General features: G+C 44.9%; 2 protein-coding genes across 11 annotated transcripts in view; both read right to left on the reverse strand.

The window, feature by feature from the left end:
• Window positions 1-625: 625 nt before the first annotated feature.
• LOC120950435 (WD40 repeat-containing protein SMU1) lies at window positions 626-2,440 on the reverse strand. Its single transcript, XM_040368445.2, has 2 exons — window positions 2,316-2,440; window positions 626-2,244 (listed from the first exon to the last, which is right to left on the reverse strand). The coding sequence occupies exons 1-2, from the start codon at window positions 2,339-2,341 to the stop codon at window positions 741-743; spliced, it is 1,530 nt and encodes a 509-aa protein (XP_040224379.1). The 5' UTR covers window positions 2,342-2,440; the 3' UTR covers window positions 626-740.
• A 5,343-nt stretch (window positions 2,441-7,783) lies between these two features.
• Window positions 7,784-14,508, reverse strand: part of LOC120952283 (cubilin) — an 86,761-nt gene continuing 80,036 nt past the window's right edge. For 5 of the 10 annotated variants that reach the window (XM_049605816.1, XM_040371537.2, XM_040371534.2 and 2 more), the window contains 2 exons: window positions 10,571-10,756; window positions 7,784-10,446 (listed from right to left, as the gene is read on the reverse strand). In XM_049605816.1, coding sequence (XP_049461773.1) covers window positions 10,223-10,446; window positions 10,571-10,756 — 410 coding nt within the window. In that variant the 3' untranslated portion in view covers window positions 7,784-10,222. Of the gene's footprint in view, window positions 10,447-10,570; window positions 10,757-12,261; window positions 12,861-14,508 lie in introns of those variants that run through there. The other 5 variants (XM_040371535.2, XM_040371538.2, XM_049605817.1 and 2 more) reach the window with 5 other exon arrangements.

Consider the following 14,508-nt stretch of genomic DNA (forward strand, 5'->3'; position numbering starts at 1 on the left):
GCAAACGCGCAAACCACGCGCCCCGAGTTGCGAGATCCGTGATGGCGTGAGTATATTTATGGCTGCTGCCTCTTGCAGTGTTACCGCTGTTGCTTGCTTGATTAGGTTCATGCTCGTCGTGGTAATTTCGTTAGTTCGTTGGTCGCAAAACCAGCGCATATTAACTATTGCTCGCCTGCACGTGCGTAAAACGGGTCAGAATAAATAACTTCTACAAAGACCCCCCCTTTTCACTTTCACTCAAGCAATTTCATTCCATTGTTTGGGAGCAAAACTATTTTTTGAAGACAATTTCAACCACTTGCTCTAGTAGTTGGTTGACCATTCTGCCGTCACCCGGCTTCTCGGTAGTAGCTGCCACTGGCCTGAATATTCCCACTAACTGAATTATTTTTCCAGCTCGAACGGAGGGAGACGGGACCGGTGAAGAAGAAATGCAAACATCATTAGCAGCCCTTTTGTTCGGCGTTAACTATGGCGCCCGAGCAGAGGGTGATAGACCTGTGCATCGTAATGTAGCAGCGATTTATTATGCATGCCCTTGCGCCTTGGGAGCAGCAGCAGCAGTAGCCCAAACATTTTCTAAGAACGAAATGTTTTCTTTCGTCTAATGCGTACGCTCGCCTTGATGTCACACGGCGTTTGTCCTTTATTGTATGGTATGCTACTACACAAGCAGCGGCTATCGCGTATTGTTTCACACAAACCAACGGATTAATGCCAGCTATTCCCTACCTTCTTTAGGGTTTCCACATCTTCAGCAACCCATCGCACCCGTACGATGCGAGCAGATTCTGATGCGGATGGTGCGTCAGCCCGATGACGTCCTTTTCGTGCACGTTCAGCGTACGCTCCAGCTTGCCCGACGTCACGGAGAAGCAGTACAGCACCAAATCCTCACCGCAGCAGTAAATGAACTCGCCCCGGGGCGATATCGTGGCGCAGATGAAGGCACCGCCCTCGCGCTTACCGGACGAGAACGAGCGCACGATCTGGCCCTGCATGTTCATGATGACAACCGTGTTCGATCGATTGCACACCACAAAGTGTTCCGGATTCTTTGGCAGTATCAGCACGGAGTTGACCGCCAGGTGCGTACCGAGCGCTTTGAACGTCGAGATGCATTCGGTCGTCTTGAGCGACCACACCTTTACCGTGCCGTCCGATGAGGCGCTCAGTACGTGATGACCGTCGGGCGAAAAGGCGGCCTCATTTACGAACGACGTGTGGCCGCGGAACTCTTTCAGCATTTTGCCCGACTTCAGCCCGTACAGGCGGATCAGATGGTCGAAGGAGGCGGTGAGAATTTGGCTGTTGTCGCGCGAAAAGTGCAAACAGGTGACGCCCTTCGAGTGAGCTTTCTCGAACCGACGCAAACACTGGCCGGTAAGCAGCTTCCACACCTTCACCTGTCCGTCCTGCGAGCCGGTCGCCAGCATTTCCGAGTCGCGCGAGAACGCCATCGACAGGATGGCTTGCTCCATCATCATGAAGTTGTCCTGGGCCTGGTACTTCAAATCCTTACGTATCTTGCCGGTGGTAAAGTTCCACACCTCGATGAAGCCGTCCACACTGCCGGTGACCAGATACTGTCCGTCGGGTGAAAACAGTGCACATTCCACGTGCGACTTTTGGCCGAATTTGATCTGCCGGGCCAGCTGCGTCGGGTACGATTCGTCCTCCTGGTCCCGGATGGCTGCCTTACCGCGGAACAGATCGATCGTTGTACCGGGCGGTAGCAATCCTTGGTGCTGCTGCCATTTCAACGCCTGTCCCAGCAGTGCCAACAGTCTCGACGACGGTACCACGGACACCTCACCGGCCAGTGCCGTCGCAATGGCGGCTCGGCGTTTCTCTTTGCTCGAACCCTCCGGATAAGCTTCCCGCGGATCGAAATACGCACGCTGTAGCATGTTCTCGAGATGGATGTACCGTTCCGCTTCCTGCTGCTTCAGCATTATCATCGGATCCGTCTGGCGCAGCAACGACCGGGCGGCACCCAGCTCGCGCAGCTCAATCAGCTCCAGCACTATCTGCTCGTACAGATCGATCAGCTTTTTGTCGGGCAGCTTGAGCGACTGGATCGCCTTCAGCACCGTGTCCCAGTGGCCATTGTGAATGTCGGACACGAACCCTTCCACGCTGTCGACCGTGTTGAGCGAAACACCCGTCTCCTCCTGCAGGGTTTGCAGCGTTTTGTGTAGGTTGGACTCCTTCAGGTATTGCTGAATGAGACGGATCACACTGAAAAGGAGGAAGAGCGCACAAATTAGATACCACCCAGCGACACTGTTCACCTGCTTCACGCAACTTACTCGGCGGATTCAATTTCAATAGACATTTTGCAGAATATTCAGGAAAAAACTAGCGGCAGTCCGAAATCGTTTGCTTTCGTCGCGTAGAGCGTTGTTTTGGTACAGCATTTGTTGACAGGCGCAGTGTCAGTGTGTACGTGTGTGCGTGTGTGTTTGATAAACGATTTAAAACTACTGTACGTGTACTGAGGAATTATGTATTTGAAGTTGCTGATTAGAAATCTTTTAAATACCCTTTTTCTCATTTTGTGGAAATTTGGCTACAAAAATCCTTCCAAAAATGTTAAAAATACGATACAGTAGAGGTCAACCCAGTTTCAACTCTCTGAATGTACAGTTTAAACTCAGATCACCATGAGATATAACAATTATGGCCACTGGACAAATTTCCAAAATATTATTTAATATTATTTAAACATTTTTGTCTTCAATTAAATGAAACAACGATAACGATTATCACAGTTGAAACGTACTGTGTGCTTCATTATCACACGGACACCAACAAAAACTCTTGATGAATGAGGCTTCCATCGCATTTCAAGAAGGTACATATCAAAGGGCGCTGTGGCCGTTGGGTTTGAAAACACCGTTGGATTAGTTAACTCAATCAGCATGCTGCGCGTGGATGCACTTGACTCAACAGGTTCGACTCAACAATTGATGTTTTCCCTCCTTATTTTCGGATGTTTTTTCAAAACTCTCAAAAAAGACCCAGAACAGTGAAATAAAAAGAAACACTTGTTTGTCGAAAAAACACTATCTTCTTTAAATCATTATCTTATATTTTTCGTTAACTCACGTTATTGATTCTTAAAATTACAGCTTTCTTTTGCTTTCCTAGCACTGCTTGTTTGTTTGCTTCTCCTGTTACTCCTGTTTCCTTTGCATTTGTTGTGTTGCATCCTTTGTTTGTGTATGTGTGTATGTTTTTGTTTGAGTTTATTTCTGTTCTGTTCTTTCTTTCGTTTTGATCGCTTGCCTTCGGTTTTGGATCTCTGCGTGTTTGTGTGTATGTGGATGTGTGTAGTTTTATCGCTTTGTGCGTGTTTTTTGCCTATGTCTGTGTGTGTGTGTGCGTGTGTCTACCGGTTTGTTGCTTTAATTGTTTATCTCCCGTTTTGTTAGTTTAATGTTTATTCCAGTTTTGGCTCTTTATCATATTTCACCGTCACTGTTTCTTAATACCCTTTTTTTTGCTACAACTATCGTGTTCTTCCGCTAGACAGTGGTTTTACCGCGTACATCCAAAATCGTAATCGCTCGCGACCTTGCCCTCCACACACACACACACACGCCAAGCACTACTTCACGTTAGGCGAGCTTCGTGCTATTGCTCACCCGCAGAGTGTGCGTGCGTATGTATTTTGTTTTTCTTCTTCTTCTTCTTCTTCTTCTTCGTTTATTAATATCAAAATGAGTTCTATACTCTTAACATTTTCCTTTTTTGTCCAGATACGGTCTTACGTTTTTTGTTATTATTTTTTTATAATTTATGTAACAGTTTATTTTTTGATTATAACAAACAACATTAGGAATTACTTTTTTTTTCTTAATTGTTTTCAATATTTCTTCATGCTTGCATTTCCTCGCTCGTACAACCACATCCACACACACGCATACATTCTCGCTCTTACTCTCTCTTTCGGTCGTCCTCTCTATCTCTCTCTCCCTTGCTCTCCCTTGCTCTCTTGATCAATTGATCACTTGCTCGCTCTCTTTTCCCGCGCAAACCGTACTTTGGATTGCTTGTTTGACACGTGTGCTCGTCGACACGTGGATTGTTTAAACTCTTCTTCGGATTTGATGCATGACCTTTCGCTGTTTTGCATGTTTGTTTTTTTCCTTGCTTGCTTGCTTGCTTGCTCTGTGTTGTTCTGTTGTTATTAGTATGCTTTTATTATAGATAAGTGTAGCCTCCGTCTGCCGCGCGCTCTGCTTGCCTGTCTTCGAGGGAAATGTGGTCAGTAAGTTAGTGGCATTTATAAATGTGCACGAAGCTATTTTAGTGTCCTTTTTTTTGTTTTGCTGCTGCGCTCGTTAAATCCGTATGCTTAACACGCGGTGTGTACGTGTGATTTTTTAGGATGCGTTTGACTCTCTCTCTCCCTCACACACATTCCTTCGTTTTTTCGTTAGATGATTGACGCGATGCTTACGCAGTACCAGTTGATTATTGCAATAGATGGTGGCTAGAGAGTGCTTCAAATAAGATAAACATTTATATGACAACCTTTACCGTCTTGAGTTGCTCAGCTCGTCTTGCGTCGTCTTGCAAGTTAGTTGGAGACATGCCGTGAAAGTTGAAACAACCGATTGTCATTGTTTTTAGTTTGCGCGTTTTGTTTTGTTTTGCTGTAGCTGCTTTGCAGTTATCAATGAGTGAGTGTACGGTAGTATAGAGGACGAAATGAAAGGTTTCTAGCGGAAATGAAATCGCACCTGTCGCGTGTCTTTTTCGACGGGATAGAATAAGTAGCAACAAACGGGGAGTGGGGGGGGGGGAGTACTTCAAGGCGACGTTTGCCTCAGTTCATGCATGATCACGCGACGCAACGTCCTAACGATGTACGAAGATGTCAACTGATGTTGCCGCTATTGCCGCTTGCTTCTCCCAAGAACCCAATGCTATGCTGCTCGCTCGATCTATATTGGCCCTATGGCGTGAATGGTTTTTGTTGTATGTATATTTCATTTCCTTTGCTTAGTTTTGGGTTTCTTTTTCTTGGTTTGTTTTTTTTTTGTTAGATAAAATTTTAAATATGTGTTTACTTGTTATAGGCAGTGATTTTCTTTTCCCCCTTTTTGTTCTCTGCTTCGTCCTAGCTTCCCGCGCGTATCATCACTTCACGCCCAAACGTCACCTTCAAAGAAAACCCGAGTCGATGAAGGGAATGTGTGTTTGTGTGTGTGTGTGTGTGTGTGTGTGTGTGTGTGTGTGTGTGTGTGTGTGTGTGTGTGTGTGTGTGTGTGTGTGTGTGTGTGTTTTAAAATTCGATAGTTCAAACAATTTGATGTAGTTGTAGGACTGTTTTCTGTATGATCAAATAGACCAACACTTTACAGTGGACAGTTAATTGTACTGAAAAAAGGGGTTTAGACAATACAAGATTCAACACTTACTCACGGACTTACACATGCTACGGCTAGCTGTGTAGCTCCACTTTCACCGTCAGTATGTGTAAGTACGTATAATTATGCTTGTGTGTCTCTGTATGTGTATGTTTGTGAATGTTCGGGAGGGAAAAAGCTACTACATTCGCGTTTTACTACCCACGCTATTACGCCACGGTGATCGCGCATGTTTCCATTAATCATATTTGGTTGATATTGGCATATTGCAGAGCACACATTGCTAGTAACATGAAACCAATTTTCCATCGCTGTTTTCAAACTCACACAGCACATTCAGCTGATTTTTCCTTCCTCCGTTTGAGCTGTTTTCCCGCTTTCGCACACTCCATTTCTTTGCTGGGCCCCAATTGCGGGCAGTCCAACAAACAGTCTGTAGACAAACGAATCAAATGTACAATCAAACTGAGACGGTATGGCTTTTGTTTGTTCCTATAATGAGTAGTGAGTGAGTGATATTTGTCTGTCCTATCTGGCCGGGGGAGTCACGTTTCCCTTTTACTTCCTTTTCTTCTTTGCCTTCATTTACCCGAAATGAGAGAAAAACGTTTATTAATTGAACTAAATATTAGGAGATATAAGCGACCTGCAACTTGCTGGGCTACCTTTGTATACATTTGCCTCTGTATCTCCTTCCTCCTTTCTCCGTATCACCTGTATAGTGTGCTTCCATCCTCCTGCAAATAGATGTTTTGAGCGCCTGTTCCATTTCACTTTTTCAACACCCTCGTCCCGCTTTTGCTCGTTCGTTTGACCTTTGACCTTATAGCTTTCCTTGCTGTATTTTATATGCTTCGCAACTGTGTTTTGTGTTATTTTAGACGGTTTTCCCCTTATTTTAGCGAGTGTGTTTCCCTCTCTCTGTCTCTCTCTCTCTCTTTCTTGCTTATCCAGTTTGGTTTTGTTTTGTGTGTCGATTTGTTGGCCTTGTTCTTTTTTTCTCTTTTTGTTTTTTCTTCCCCGGTTAATTCGTTTAATAAGTGGACGCATACATTCTTGATTTACGATTAATTGTTTGCTTTTTTACGTTTGTGTCTGTGTGTGTGTGTGTGATTGTGTCAATTTCCGTTAATGTGTCTGTTTCGTGTAAGGAATGCTTGAGTTTATTTCTTGTGTGTGTTTGCTTTGCCTAATTTGTTTAATTATGTCGTTAACCATACTGTTGCTGGCATCGTTTCGCTTTGTTCTCCATTTTCTGCTACATTTTTGTTTTCTCTGCCTCTGCTACTGCTTCTTCTTCTGCAGTTCACGTTTTCTGTTAAAATGGTTTTGTTTTGTTTGTTTGTTTGTTTGCTTGCTTGCTTTGTTTCTTGTTTATTTTAACGTTACTTTACACACACATTGAATACATGGTTAATCGTTTATGATTACGGGTGTTTGCTGCTTGTTCACCTTTTTTTTTTGTTTTTGCTTCCTGTTTCCTCTCGTTTTACATACTCGTGCTCTCCTCGCTTTCCCTCTCGCTTTCCTCCAAGTATGCACACAACGTTCATATTAACATTTCCGCTCTTCTTCGTTCTTCCTCTTGTAATTGTCAACAGGTTGTGTGATTGCATTAGAACGGGGGAGGAGGTTCTCTTTTTTGTTTTGTTTAATAAAGTTTCTTTGCATTTTGGTATTTCGTGTGTACTGTTACTTTAATTTAGATTAATGTTAAAGTTTATTACCACCTTCACATCGTTACGCGTGCGCTTAATTCGTTTAATTTTGCCAACGGCTCTATCGAGATGGTAGATGTATGTGTGTCTGTGACCATACCATAGGAAAGCGTAAAATCAGAGTAAAGTTCTTACTACCCGCGGCAGTTCTCCAACGGGTACGATTGCTTTGTTTTGTAGACGATTTTATTACCAGCCACAGTGACACAGTGCAGCGATGGCTGGCCAAACCACGATAATAAACACATAGCCACCGTTACGGTAAGAGGTGTCACGAAACTGCATGCTGAAACTATACACACTTTCCAAAGAACACTCACCACTCAGAGCTCACCAGTTCGATTGCACGAAAATTTGGCTACTGGTGAGCCCCTGGGGCAAGTCGGGGACGATTTCGAAGAGGACTTCTAGCAAACAAACTTATACAAATAGGCAACAATGAACGATTCCTAACACATGGTGCAAACCTCTGATCTAGCGCAATGATCCGCTCCAAACCTTTCCACCCTTTCCCAGCTCGAGCTCGATCGCAGCCAGTGGTTGACGTTCGGTTCGGAGTTACTTCAGAAACACATAAGACACACTCGCACACGCGCCACTCCATTAGGTGTGCATACTTTCCGCCATTTTCTTTTCTTTTTTTGGTTTTGTTTGTTCGCCCACACCCGAGCCCCAGTTCCCGGGTGGGGTGGGGAACCGAGCGGCGACAGCATTGGGGTTATTGTTGGTTGTTAAGTTTTTGCTAATATTATTTGCCTGTTCGATAGTTGTACGGAGTAAAATCTGTTCATTGTTAGTTAGTTATTTTACGTGTTGCCTCTCGTTTTGACTGGCCCTGTTCGCCTGTTCGGAGCCTGTTTTGCACCCTTCCTAATTTCCCTGCCCCTGCCCGCTTACTCGCTTATCGCTCTATCATTCTCGCGCACGGCTGTCACGCGGCTGCAAAAACGAGCATCGTTTTAACTCGATAGTTTGCTCTCCTTCGCTATCTCCTATTTTCCTATTTTCTTTTTTCACCATATTCGCCTGCCTGTTCGGGTTTGTTTCATGTGTCATGTTTTTTGTTAAATTTTCGTACCTTTTCCATATTAATTTTTTTTTTATTTCCTTTAATTGCTAATAACTATTTCGTACAAATATATAAAAACAACATTTTCCTCATTTTTTTGGATTTTAGTCATTATTTTATGTTACAAATTGTTTACTTGTTACGTTCCATTGTATTTTTTTTTTGTTCTTTTTCGCTTTGCTCGCACTCCCCCCCGGTTTTCCTACTATGCTGGGATATCGTGTGTGCTTGTGTGTGTGTGTTTTTTGGGGCGTTAATTTATTCTTGTCTAGCATGTTTTCAGTATGTACTTTGTTAATAATGGTATGCCTTTCTTTATACGCTTCATGTTCATGTTGCAGTTGTTGAGAGCGTTAGCTTGTGTGGTTGGGAAGGTGTGTTGTTGTGCGGTGTCTGTGTAACGTGTGGCTGAAGCGTTCTGAGCGTCATTTCGAAGGTTCGAGTACGAAATAGTAGTGGATACATAGTGGTGAGCGCCCGCGGGGTACCGGTATGAGTTTGGATCGTATTTTAAGGTATGAATTGCCATGAATAGATGATTGATTTACTTTGCATTTAGTTAGCTTATATTGCATGTATGTGTTTATGTGTGTGTGTGTCTGTTTGTGTGTGTGTATCTTGTTTCTACATGCATGTGTGGGTTTGTTCTACTATGACCTGCACTTTCCTCCCCCGTCCATCACGGAGCCCGGCGCCCCGGCTTTCCTCGGTAAATTGTATTAGATATTTCCTATTTGTTTGTCTTTTACTCTTTATTCTCCTCGTTTCATTACCCGAGGTGCAGTTTATTAGTACGTTTATTAGTTTATCTTCACATACACATACTGTTATACTGTTGCTTATGTCTTGACTCGGCCCTCCCCTCTGGTTTGGGAGCCTAGCTTCGCCTCCATTTCGTTAGCTGTTTTTTTTTTACTTTTCTTTGTGTGTGTCTGTCTCTCTTGGTTTGGCTTTGCTAGATTGAAATATTGTTAAAAAGGTTTGTTTTCTTCTTCTTCATCTTCTTGTTTGTTTGCTTTACTGTGATTATTATTTACCTCTCGTCTCGTTAGTTACCGGTATTTGCTTTCGTATAAAATGAACCTACAAATAAAACTCCCCTTGCCATGGCAGCTTGTGCGCGCACTGCACCTTTCACTGCAAAACCCGCGTGTGCGCGTGTGGCTCCTGTGGTGAGGGGGTGTGTGTGTGAGGGGAGTGAGGGACCCACAACGTTTGAGGCCACAATACCGGCACACCTTACACGTCTGTCCGTCCAGCCGGGTCTGTCCTAGGTGCTGGCTAGTGTATTGCGTCTAGTTTCCTTTTTCTTCAATTTTATTACATTATATACTCGTTCTCCGTCTCCCTCTCTCTCTCTCTCTGTGTCACATCGTCTGTGTGCCTTCGTCCTAGTATTGCAGTGGCTATGAAAAACCTAGCTCCCAGCCCAGTCCATCGAAAAATCAACCTGTATTGGGGTGCGGCTGCCTGCGGGTTTCGATCCTTGTCCGTCTTTGCTTGCCTGCTTGCTAGCGTTCTCGATTGCATCGTACACGGCTGCTGTTGCTTAATTTAAGTGTTATGAAATCTTCCTTTGTTTTTACGATCCGCTACGCATGGGGGCGGTATCGGGTGAAGTTGGGACCGAATGTAGGGGAGAAAACTAGGGGGGGGGAGGGGTGTAGAGAAAGAGACCTGCCCGTCCGTTCGCAATTTAAAATATTTTATTTATCTACTGTTACTGCATGCCCCCGTCGCCTCTCCGTCGTCGTTGTTGTTGTTGTCGCCTACGCCCCAGAGCTCTACCGGCCACCGACGGCGGGCCCGTACACCGGGCTGTGCTGCATCTCGACCCGTCCCGGCACGCACAGCAGCGTCAGCAGCAGATAGCAGGAGTCGCACGGGTAGTGGTAGTAGAGCGAGCAGCAGTTTTGCGCCTCCAGGAAGTGCTGGCAGAAGCTGCACGCGCACCGGCAGTGGCGCGGTACGGGCTTGCGGGCGGTGTCGCCCGCCGCCAGCATCATTGCCCGCGAGCCCGGCCGCACCGGGCCCGTTGATGGCACTCATTGCTATACGCTGTCGCCGCTCGAGAAGCGCTCGCAGTTGCTCATGAACAGGTCGTCGTTCAGGTCGTCCGTGTCGATCAGCGTGTCGTTGATGCAGACGTGCGGCGGCACGCTGACCGGCGGCAGGGGTGCCGGCGGTATGTGCATCGGCTCCCCGTTGTTGATGCCGTGCAGGCTGCCGGACAGGCTGCCACCGCCCTGCAGATGGCGACGGCTCGATCCAAGGCCTGTGCGAGAATGGCAGCAGAGGAAAAGGACAGCGTTAGATGTGTCACGCTCGACATTCCGGGGAGTTTTGGGTGTGTGTTTGTGTGTGTTTGTGTGTGGAGGAGCAATTGGAAAACTATTTACTTATACCGGTTGCACTGGTCGTCGAGTCGTAGTGGGCGGCGTTCCTATGCAGCCCCAGCTGTCTGTGATGTCTGCGTTTTCTTTTTCGATGACAGAGAGTGCAGAGGAGACAGGTTAGGAACGAGGCGGCGGCTATGCAGGATATTATTAAGGCGCCGTGATCCTCCTCGGGCACTATGATGATGCCTGTGGCGCGCGCCCAACGCCAGGATGGTGACACGGGTGACCGGCAAAAGGCAAAAGCAAAGATCGATACATACACACGAACGGGCGCCAAGGTGGACGCACGGTTGATTCGTTAATGAAAGAGAGAAAGAGAGAGAGCGAGAGAGAGAGAGAGAGAGAGAGAGAGAGAGAGAAAGGGGTGGCGTGGAAGGAAGTGGATTGAGAGTGGGTATTGTGGAAGAGAGTGAAAAAGGGAATGGAAAAAAATCAAAACATTCGATTAGTGATGGATGGCCAAGACGCGGGAACATTATCAGAGGTGAGAAGGTGAGTGTTGATGGTCGCTTTAGTGAGTATTAGTAGTGAGAGTAATTGTTTCTGTATGCGTTACACTAGCGAGTGACGTGTTATGTAGCAGTGTGCACTAACGCTTGAGAGACAGAGCGAGAGAGAGAGAGATAGTAAGTAAGTGTGTGTTGTGTGTTGAAAAGCGTGTTCGATGGTTGATATGATTAGTTGGTGTATGATGTGAATGATGTATTTTATTTTCTTGTTGGAATTTTGCATTTATTTTCTTCGGTAGTGTTACTGTTTTTGAATCGAGATTATGTGTAAGCTTTGTTTGAAGAAAGTAACCAATTGAAACAACAAGGAACAATTATATCTGTGTATGCATTTTGAGATGAGTCAAACCTCAGTTCATTATGTAGAATAAATACTGCCGATACTAAAACAATAATGGACAAACAAATGAACACATGAGCTGGGGTTAGACAAATGACCACAAACTAAAATGGAAATGAAAAAAGGAGGAAAGTTAAACAGTTAGCACACAAACGAGACACAACTGAGCGTACATCGGGATAGAATTGTAATAACGGAAAAACCATACTATTGTACCGCTCCTATTGCTTCTTCTTTCCAGTACACAGCATTACAGACCGTGGAGCTATTTGCTAGGTAGCCGAGGAGCATTTACGAGGATTCAACTCAATGTGTCAGCGAAACGGAACGAAACCACTATAACGAATGGGCATATGAGGGTATGGAGAGATGATCGCATGATGAGCATGAAAGCACTTAAACACACACACAAAGGAAAGCGATTTGCCGGTCCGTCCCTTTGGCCGCTGTTTTGGTAAACATCAAGAGGATCTGGATGTTCACACCAGATGCGGAAGTTGTAGAACAATGGATGAAACAAACAAACAACACAACAATAACAACAACACTCTACGCGTGCACCTGCAAAGGGGGGAGTCAGTTCATGCGATCTGAAGTACAAACTACGCGCCTACAATAACAAACCAAAAACATGTTGTGCATGTGAAATGTACGTGTGCGCGTGTTGGGTGCTGGTGCTAGTGGTGGTGGTGGTGGTGGTGGATGGAGAAAAGTTTGCAATCGGAACGCAAATGTAAAGATATTCATATTTTTATGTACAAATACAGAGTAAGTAGACATTAGAGTAAGAGGTAATATAAAATAGACAGATGCCTAGGGTTAAAAGGTAAAATGGGACTCACTTGGATCAGATTAGAGTTTAGTCGGCTTGATCGTCGATTTTAGCGTGTAAGCGTTACGATCGTTTTCGTTATTAAGAATTCGGTGTATGTTTTGTCGGGCGTCCGTCGTTGGGTCGGAGGAATTTGGATGTCTGTTTTGCAAACACGTACACATACACATGTACACGATCTCTGTACCAAAAACACTCAGTCGCGGTTTGGCCGTGCCGTGCGTTGTTGATCATTTGTTTTTCTTCTAGAAACCATGCTCGGTAGGGAATTATTTTAACCGTCCTGCTCAGACGACGTAATTTTAAATGCAATTATTCGAACACTTATGCGTATCACACACACACACGGACACGAATACACACAGCTACAGCATCTTCAACTAATATCGCACAATTGTGTTCCAAATGCATCTAGATGCAGAGTGGGGAAAAACGCTCGTTTCTTGTGCTCTGCATTTCAATTTGCTCAAAACACAGATCACGGTTCCTTGCTTTGCGCTAAAGTCTTCTTCGACTTTCTTCACACTCCAAGGTCGAACAGCGCTCTACTCAACCAAACCACGACTAACAGTAAGGCGTGACCCGTTAGCGATCGCGTTGACGCATCACCTTCAGGTCAAATCATGCACGGTATATGTCGGTATGTGGCAAAATGTCGGTAAACGTTTGTCAATGTAGTAAAAGTCGTACATCATTTAATGTGACAGTTATAGTAGTGGTAGAAATAGTAGAAAAAGAAGTAGTGGTAGTAGTAGTAGTAGTAGTAGGAAGAAAGTTTTGAGCAAAGTGGAGAGATTATTTGGAAAAGAAAGAAAAAACAAGAAAAGATAGAGATGAGAATTGGCCACTTACAAGAGGATGCATAATTTTTTTGGGTGTTGTGACAGGATGAAGAGAAACATATCGAGTGCCAAACCCTTGTTCGTGATGAAATGAAGTTATCTTCCATACAATTATAGTATTTCCACCAATTCCAGCGCACAGCATTTCATCACGATCGGGTTTGGTGAGATTTTTGGTGAGCGAAATCTAAATCAGTGATACATTTAGGACATTCAAAACCGATTGGTCGTTCGCGTATGAGGTAACTGTGCCAATAGATTGGATGTGTGCTGGAACCGATCCCCTTTTTGACCCGGCTAGGATCGGTATGTCAACGGTATGCACACACACATTCACACACACATGGACACAAAATGAGGAACGTAAAGTGTTTGCTCCAAACATGAAACTAACAGTGGTTAATGCCCCAAAACGAAAACTAAAACAGTGCAAACTGATCGAGATCAACGTACAAACGGGAAAAACCAATAACCTTTCGATACAAACCAAAAACAAATACAATCTTCAAACCAAGATTAAGAGTTAGAGAGAGAGAGAAAGAGAGTAAAAGAGAGAGAGAGAGAGATAGATTCGTGCAGACTCGAGCATAGAAGAAGACACTAATGAAACATTTCAAAAGGACGTGACGTGAACATACAATATCGACCGTATCGGCTTCCAAATTGTTGGAAGAGCAGCTCTCGCTTCATTGTTTTTTTTTGTCTTCTGTGTTTCCAATCTTCATATCCAATACGAATTAAGTTCCAATTAAAAGTGTGCTCTCAGTTTCGGTGCCAATTGGAAAATCGGGAGTGGGGAAATGCGTAACTAAAACGTTCAGATTGTAAGCGACTTCCAACAGATAGGGAAACATGATCACAAGACATACAGAATCACACACTGACATACAGACATCACACGACAAGGTGGTATACAGAGGGCCCCTTTGGAGAGTGCCAGCCAATGGGGTTAGGGTACATGAGATGCTGATGAAAGTATGCACAATGTGTCAATAATGATGCGCCACTGATATGGCGTACTTCCTGCTCCGGGGGCAGTCGAGTTAGCAGCACATGCTCGAACTCTGGCTTGCAGCAAACATGCAAACGACGCTTCCTCTGTGGACAACAAGCACGAGACATCACACACACGCGCGGGGCATGCCGTCCGTCTGTGCACAAAGGGGAAATGGTGGCAAGACATTGTGAAATGCTCCTTGGTTGCGCGGGTTTGCCAATTCATCAGTGTTCGGTGGCGCACTCGATCGCTTCGATCGGGCAGGGAACTGAGAGAAAGAACCGATACGGATCACGGAGGCCCGTACCGCATGCAATTTGCAAACGGGAAAGAATAACAGGGGAGAACGGAAAACGGAAAACGGAACGAAACCGAGCAGAAAAATAAAATAAAATGAACTGAAATCCGTTCGACTCAC

Source organism: Anopheles coluzzii, chromosome 2 (assembly GCF_943734685.1).
Source record: "Anopheles coluzzii chromosome 2, AcolN3, whole genome shotgun sequence".
NCBI lineage: Eukaryota > Metazoa > Arthropoda > Insecta > Diptera > Culicidae > Anopheles > Anopheles coluzzii.

What these genes read in the sequence shown, in the direction of transcription:
- LOC120950435 (XM_040368445.2), bottom strand. Translation starts at nt 2,341, where the DNA reads ATGTCTATTGAAATTGAATCCGCCGA. An exon ending in ATTGAAATTGAATCCGCCGA is followed by an intron (nt 2,245 to 2,315) that starts GTAAGTTGCGTG and finishes CCTCCTTTTCAG; the next exon opens with TGTGATCCGTCTCATTCAGC.